Below are 7,784 nucleotides of genomic sequence, written 5' to 3'. Positions count from 1 at the left end.
CCTTTTTCACTGGTTCATTTTCACCAATGTTTTTTCCTTTATTTAGCCTCTACTTTAGCAAGGTCTTCTACCAGATAATGGAGACACAGAGCTGGATAAGACCACATAACAGCTCAGTCCAGTAACACTGGGAATTATGAGAATACCAAGAGGTTCACAGCTGAGACATACACAAAAAATAGATAAAGAGAATGCAAATACCGAATATAAATTAAATCAATGGGTTGAAAAGCAAATAGGAGTTTTTCAGGAATGAAGGAGAAGGAATGGTTTTTTGACACCTGAAAGCATGAAACAGTGATATGTTTAGGTAAGAAGGTCCCTGTGACTGGAGAGCTATAGGGTGGCATGGTTAGAAAGACTGGCAGGGATGAGATCCTGAAAAGAAATGTCATGCTAAGGAACTGTAACTTTATCCTGTGAGTCAGTATTTCCCACAGCCATCACCATGGAACCCTTTGAAATTACAATGTGAAGAAGAATCACCAACAGTAGTGCGTGTTTAATTTGTGATTCTTTACCTTTCTTAAAATCTAAAAAGTATAAAAAATTTGAATAATTTTATTTAAAACCCCAAGATACCATCAGTGAAGTAAATCATCTTTTATTTTTCATCTTATATTTGGCTATCCAGAGGCATGCATAACCCTCCAACTTTAATGAGAACAATGTTTTTGTGTCTTTTTATCACATATTCGCTTAATATTAGGTGTAATGTTGCTAAGTCGGATCCGCATATGAGGTGCAGCATCAAGTCTTTTCCTGTATTTTGTTTTTGTGGCAGCATAATATGAAAAGCCTGTCTCACACAGGTGCATTGTAGCAAAAGGAAGAAGTACGCGAACTGCACGCCGTGCAACACTTGGGTACTCCTGAATTAGGCTACTCCAAAAATCATTTAGGGAAAGTTCACTGAAATTTTGTTTCACTTGAGAATCAGATGTTAAATCAATCAGGCTCTCATAGTCCCGTGCCACTAACGAGGCTGGTTTAACAGTTACTGTAAATGGATTTCTAACCCAAGCATGACTGTCATTTGTTACAGGAAAATATTTTAACAGAGTAGAACGCAAACCCCTTAGGTGCTGCACAATGGCACTGCAAATATCTTTATCAACTGTGGAATTAATTTCAGTCAAAAAGTCACTGAGTGTAGGGAAACAATCAAAGTTTTCTTCTTCGACGGATGAGGCCCAAAATTCCAATTTTCTTAACAATGATGACATTTTATCAAATACTGTAAAAACTGTCACATTTTTTCCTTGCATTGACAGATTAACCTCATTTAATTTAGTAAAAATATCTGCAAGATATGCAAGTCTTAGCAGCCAAGATGAATTAGTTAAACAATCAGACAGTCGAAAAGCAGAATCCATGAAAACCAACAGTTCACGACGAAGCTCAAAAAGTCTCACAAGAACTTTACCTCGGGAAAGCCACCTTACCTCTGTATTTAGAAGAAGTGCTGTATGCTGGGCACCCATTTCTTCACATAAAATTTTTAGTAGTCTGGATTGATGTGGTCGAGCTTTAATGTAATTGATGATTTGTACTGCCTGATCTAGCACATTTTTCAGAGACGTAGGCATTGTTTTAACTGCTAGTGCATGTCTATATAATAGGCAGTGACTACTGGTGCTTTCGGGAGCCACATATTTTATCAAGGTGACAGCCTCAGCAATTTTCCCATCCATTGCCCTAGAAGCATCACTACAAACATCAACACATTTTTCCCATTCAATTTCATGTTTCTGCATAAAACTGTTGATGCAGTTGAAAATTTCTTCACCAGTGGCATTACTTTGCAAAGATTCACATAAGAGTAGGTCTTCCTCAATAGACTTATTAAACCTGTAACGAACAAACACAAGCAGCACAGCAAGTCCTGAAACATCAGCTGATTCATCTAGTTGCAGTGAAAACCCATCACAAATTTTCAGTCTACAAACAAGTTCCTCTTCAATGTCAGCAGCTAGATCCTTAATTCGACGAGCAACGGTACTGTTTGATAGTTGTACTGCATCTATTTTTTTACTATACTGTTCGTCAAACATCCGCATCACAACATCTTTTGCACAAGGCTTGATAAGCAATTCTCCAATAGTATGAGCCTCTCCACTCAGGGCTATATGGTAACTTACATTGTATGATGCTTCTGTAGCACTTTCATTATCTGTATTGACAATTTTAGGTGTTGGGGGTTTATTATTTTCAGGTGAATCAAGATGTTGCTTGAAAAAACTTATGTCTTTGTCTTTATATGCAGCATGTTTAGTTTCCAAATGTCTTCGAAGCTTACTAGGGGCCAAAGAGCTATTTGATAAAATTTTCTTACATAATACACACTGAGCATGAGGTGCATCTCTATTTCCAAAGTAAGTAAATCCAAAAGACAAATAACTTTCATCATATTTTCTTCTTTTTGGTTTCTTACTAAAAGTAGTTATTTTGTTGGAATTAGACATAAATTTGACCCTGGAAAGCTCACCTTCTGAATTTTTAGAAACTGAAGGCTGCAACTGCTCATCTTCACTTTGTAATATTCCAACCTTTTGATCATGTGATTCAGACACAATTTGATAACAAAAAGATTCTACTTCTTGTTTAAGACTTCCTTGTTTCAGTAACAGATCCATAGGCAATGAATTTGTGGTACAAAACATGGTTAATTTACCATAAACACTGAGTATCACAAATGTGTTGACATTATAAGACAGGATACATAGAAAATGAGCAATCATCAAAGAGATGATATATAGCAACACATCAGTTAATTTGTAAATGCTGCCTATGCATCAATGCGCAGATGGAACATCACACGTTCGTGTATCAGGTGATCTCTCATTCGACTTCCTGGTGCTCTCGGGTATGGCACACCTTTTCTTAAAGGTAGATTATCACATAAAAATAAAAGCTATAGAAATGAGTTTAGTAGTCTTAAACTTACATTTTAAAATAAATTATAAAGAAAAAGCTATTGTTAGCATTTATCTTTTTCTCACAACGCTCATTGACTTAGATAACATTAATACTCTATAAAACATAGTTTGGGAACCACTGGACCAAGAAATAATAAAGAGCTGAAAAGCGTATTTTTAAGGAAGCGATCTTGAGGTCCCATGGCAGGGTTGGCCAATTTTCCCCATAAAGTACCATATGATAAATATTTTTTACTTGGTGGGCCATATGGTCTCTACTGCAACTACTCAACTCTGTAGTTGGAGAATGGCAGCAGCCATAGACAATACGTTAGAAGGGCACAGCTGTGTTCCAATAAATCTCTATTTCCAAAAACAGGCAGCATAGGGCCATAATTCACCCACTGTATACCCTTTCACTGTATACAGTATCTTGGAGCTTTCTGATGCCTACTGCCATTAGATACACTCTTTGTTGACACTGTTACACATCTTAAGGCTTCTTTCAGGGCTCATAACTATTCTGCCAAGCTACTTCAAAGACACACAAACAGCTCAAAGTTTTGCAAGATACAGAATTCTGTTATATCTAAATATTGTGTGTTAACACTGAAAAATAAACTATATTCCAAAAATTAGCTACTATTTCTTTGGACTTAAAATTACATAAATATTTATATTATCCCAAATTAGACTCATTCAAAGTAATACATATATTTTACTAAGTACTCAGCATCCTATTATTCTTTAGGTGAAGGCTTAACAAGGACCTAAAGAAAACATAAACTCTCATTTTAATAGGTTTATTCCTCATATAATACTTTTTAAAAAGCATCATAAAATGGAACGGTAATGCAAATTTTAGGACTTCTAAAGAATACTAGCTTTATAAGGTAAGGCATTCAAATTTAGTGTCTATCTAAATGCAGTTACTTTTGATTTAAACTATGATTTGGCTACAGAGTAACCTTTGGATTCTTATATTAGATCCTGAATCAAAAGGGTTTTCCCATTAACAGCTAGAGGGTAAGATACCTGAAGTGAGGAGCACTCTCTTCTGCAATCACTCTCCACCTTGGAAGCTTGAAATGCAGACTCTTCAAAAAAATAAAATTAAGGGAAAGGGTAGAAGGGGAGTAACCAAAAGCCTAGAATGAGAAAAATTAAAATTAGACACTGTAAAAATAGAACTAACTACAAACCTCTAAGATGACCAATCTTCACAATTTATTTTAGAGCCAAGCAGTGCAAATGATTCTTCACTGAAATGCAGATCTTAGACTGAAATAGAAGATGTCTAACATAATAAAAGTGCTAATATTTTATCTTATTTAATACTTTGGTAATTCCATTGTTTTGAAATGCTTCTCCATGACTTCATAGAAAGACATAAAATTCTCAGAAACTAAACCTAACTTTTTCAAGTATAGCCACAACTTAATGTCTCTAAAACTAAGCATTTTAAGTAATCTAAAATGGAATTATACACGGAAAGGTTACAAGAACTATGCCTTTTTGTTATAAACACTCTCTTCTCAATAACCAAGATCCTTAAGGTTACTAACATTCACTGAGTGATCATTGTTTACTATGTGCCAGTAACTGCTAAATCCCTTATAGATGAGCTCATTTAATCCTCAAAACGAATTTGAGAGTTAGGGGCTATTATTAACAATCCTTTAAGGATGAACAAATGGGAGCTTAAGTCCCCTGCTAAGTTAAGGCATCTGTGAAGAATTAACAATACCCAGAAAGTTCGACTGCAGAGCCCACGTGCCTCGTCATTGCTTGTGTGTCCCCAAATACTCTTAATTTCACAAGCACTAAAAATCTGGGACCAGGAGTTGGACGGTGCACAGAGAAATGAATGATCTATACCATGGGTTATTACTGCCAGAAAGTCGAGGGTCTCAAACTGGCAGCAGAATGCCGTACACCTTCATTATTGGCAGCTAAAGAGCAGACTGTTCTACCACAGTCCCGAGTGGGCCTTAGTTGTAGATAACTTCGTGGAGTCAATGGGTGCCCTAAAAGTTTACAATCTCTCTCCCTGGCTACTAGGGAAGGACACGAGTGGTGCGCTTTGTTTTCAGGAACGAGGGCCTAATCTCCACATTTTCAGAGGTGCTCTCCTGAATCTTTCGAGGACAAAGAGGCTGGACTCCCTAAAGAGTAAAGTTTCTATTTGACTCCCTGAAAAGGAGCGGGGGGAACCCTCATCTTTTGTTTCTTCTGGCTAAACTGACAGGTAACACCATCCATTCACCCCCTCCCTCGGGTGGTTCCTGCTCTGAACAATACCCTTGGGGCAGGAGGGCTGGGGAGGAGTACAGACTGTTCAAAAAGCTGAGGCAGAAAGTGGGCACGGACACCCCATCGAGTACCTAAGTGCTTTTTAAAACGGTCACTTCGATGGGCTGCCCAGCCAGCTATATCCCTCGGCTCCTCCTTGTCACAGGTGTGCGCTGCCAGCCACAGCTGGGGCTGGCTTCCTGTGGGAATCCACCCTCGCCTACGGAACTCCTCTCGCGTCCCCGGGCGGTCGCCTTAGCTAACAACCACAGGAAACCGTCTCAGAACCCGACACTATCTTTCTCATCTCCATCAGCGATGAAGAGAATGGTCTCTGCTGCGGCTGGGCTGCAGAGCAGCGCCGCGGTCCCCAGCAGCGCCGGCGCCCGCCATTTTACAAAGCTCACGGCAGCGGCCATTTCAGAGCGCACCACTCAGCCGCCACGGCGGCTCTGGTCCTCACCTTCACCGAGGCCTGAACGGGGTCAAGAGCCAGTCGTCGCGGACTGGAAGGGGGAGGGGGGAGGGAGGAAGGGAGAAAATGAAAAACAAAACAGAGGGAAGAAGGATTCGGGGGGCCGGGCGATGCTCTCAGCTCAGGGATATCGCCTATGCCACCTCCATAGACATCCGATTCGCGGCTGGCGCGGTCGCTTGTCTGAAGATAAATTTAGCACACTAGGGCACCCCCACTTACAGTCTCCACGAGCGACTTTGCCGCCGCCCAATCAGCGCCAGAATTGCTCCCCGCCACCTATCCGCGCTGAGCAGTGGGGCGGGACCAAAGGAAAGGACCAAGGTCGGTTGAGGAGCCGGCCAGCCGCAGCCGCCGCTATCGCTCTGGTTTAGGGCGTTCGCTTGAGGCTGAGCTAATACCCGACGAGAAGCGATAGTTTTCAAATATCCCTGGGTTCGAGCAGCCCGGGCGCTTGTTTACAATGCAGAGTCCTGGGTGCTGCGAGATAGCATTTGTGATCCTGTAGCGCTGGATTGGCTTCGAGAAACCTGCGTGCCTTTATGCAGTAGGGCTCAGCCCCGGTGTTGATTTGAGTGCATTTGCAGAGCCTCGGCTGCTGGTCCTTTCACGCGCTCTTTGTTCCCGGAGCCGCACCCCAAGCCCAGGTTGCGCAACTGCCTCCTCTTTTCCTTGTTTTCCCACTGGAATCCGGGCAGAAAACGCCCTCTCTCTTCCCCGCCCCTCCCAGAAGCTGGAGTGTCGGGGGCCCCTAGTGGGCCGAGCTGAGAGCTGAGCGACATGTCGCCGGGGCGCTGCACTCTCCCGAGCTCCCTGGTGACCCCAGATCGGGTCGGGAGCCACATGTAGGAATATGCAGGGATGGCGGCGTTTCAGCTGTGTCAATGGGAAAGAGTCCGCTTGCTGTGTCTCTGCACCCTCCGCTAGTGGCTCTCTCCCCGAGGAATGCCCTGCGCTCTAGAACACTGTTTGATAGCTGCTGCTGCTAAGTCGCTTTAGTCGTGTCCGACTCTGCGACCCCATAGACGGCAGCCCACCAGGCTCCCCCGTTCCTACTTCGGGTGTTTTAAGCTCAGTTCTCCTATCCCCCTCCCCTGTTTTTAAAAACAAAACAGCAAAAGGCTTCGAGCCGTGTATTCAATTCTATTTTGTGTGAGATCTGTCGTGGAGACGTGCAGTCTGTTTTTCCAAATTGGCATCTTGAAATATGCACACTTCTTGGAAGGAATTTGTTGACATACGGGTAGCATTAAACAGTGAGTCCAATGGTTTGCAATATTTTAGATTTTCAAGGCCCCATAGAAATAACCAAGTCAAGAAAGTTGAATCTTGTTTTCAGGCGCTGCGCCAATGATAGGAAATTCCTAACTTGTGGTCAAAACCAAGGGCAGCTTTTGTTTTTCCTAACTTTGCTCTTCTTGGACATGTGAATAAATTTCTTCGGCATTGAAAGACGTCTAGCCTCTTATTCAGCAGAATCTTTGGGAGGACTGAACTAGATGATTTCCTAAGACTGATAATATATGTCAACATTTGGTTCTTAATGTTTTACAGTCATTTCAGCAACTTCAGAACTTTGCCTCATGATAGACTGTCCATTGGAGAAGGCAGTGGCACCCCACTCCAGTACTCTTGCCTGGAAAATCCCAGGGACGAGGAGTCTGGCGGGCTGCAGTCCATGGGGTCGCGAAGAGTCGGGCACAACTGAGCGACTTTTCACTTTTCACTTTCATGCATTGGAGAAGGCAATGGCAACCCACTCCAGTGTTCTTGCCTGGAGAATCCCAGGGACGGGGAGCCTGGTGGGCTGCCATCTGTGGGATCGCACAGAGTCGGACACGACTGAAGCGGCTTAGCAGCAGCAGACTATCCATATGTCTTCATTATTATTTTAAAATTATTCCTGTTAAATTGGTTTCATTTGAGCTTTTGAACCACCAAGGGGGGAATCACTTTGCTGAAGGGGCGGAATTTTACTTGAAGAGCAAAGATCACATTGTAATTGAAGGAATTGTCTAGCTCTTAACAATATTGGAAAAATTCCCCACATTTTCATAAGTTTTCTATTTCAGAAGGGCCTTTTACAAATATGCTCCCAA

The 7,784-nt window shown here is 42.1% G+C and overlaps 1 protein-coding gene across 2 annotated transcripts; it reads right to left on the bottom strand.

The window, feature by feature from the left end:
* Positions 1–588: 588 nt before the first annotated feature.
* Positions 589–6,359, bottom strand: ZBED5 (zinc finger BED-type containing 5). 2 transcript variants are annotated; one of them, XM_069554385.1, is made up of 3 exons: positions 5,674–6,359; positions 3,954–4,066; positions 589–2,882 (listed from the first exon to the last, which is right to left on the bottom strand). In XM_069554385.1, exon 3 carries the CDS (start codon positions 2,739–2,741, stop codon positions 657–659), a length of 2,085 nt encoding a protein of 694 aa, XP_069410486.1. In that variant the 5' UTR covers positions 2,742–2,882; positions 3,954–4,066; positions 5,674–6,359; the 3' UTR covers positions 589–656. The 2 variants fall into 2 exon arrangements, with proteins under 2 accessions (XP_069410486.1, XP_069410487.1); XM_069554386.1 differs by having other exon boundaries at positions 589–2,877.
* Between the last annotated feature and the right edge of the window lie 1,425 nt (positions 6,360–7,784).

Source organism: Ovis canadensis, chromosome 15 (genome assembly GCF_042477335.2).
Source record: "Ovis canadensis isolate MfBH-ARS-UI-01 breed Bighorn chromosome 15, ARS-UI_OviCan_v2, whole genome shotgun sequence".
Lineage (NCBI taxonomy): Eukaryota > Metazoa > Chordata > Mammalia > Artiodactyla > Bovidae > Ovis > Ovis canadensis.
The sequence above is the reverse complement of the archived record's forward strand: the minus strand, read 5'-3'. Positions and strand labels throughout refer to the sequence as shown.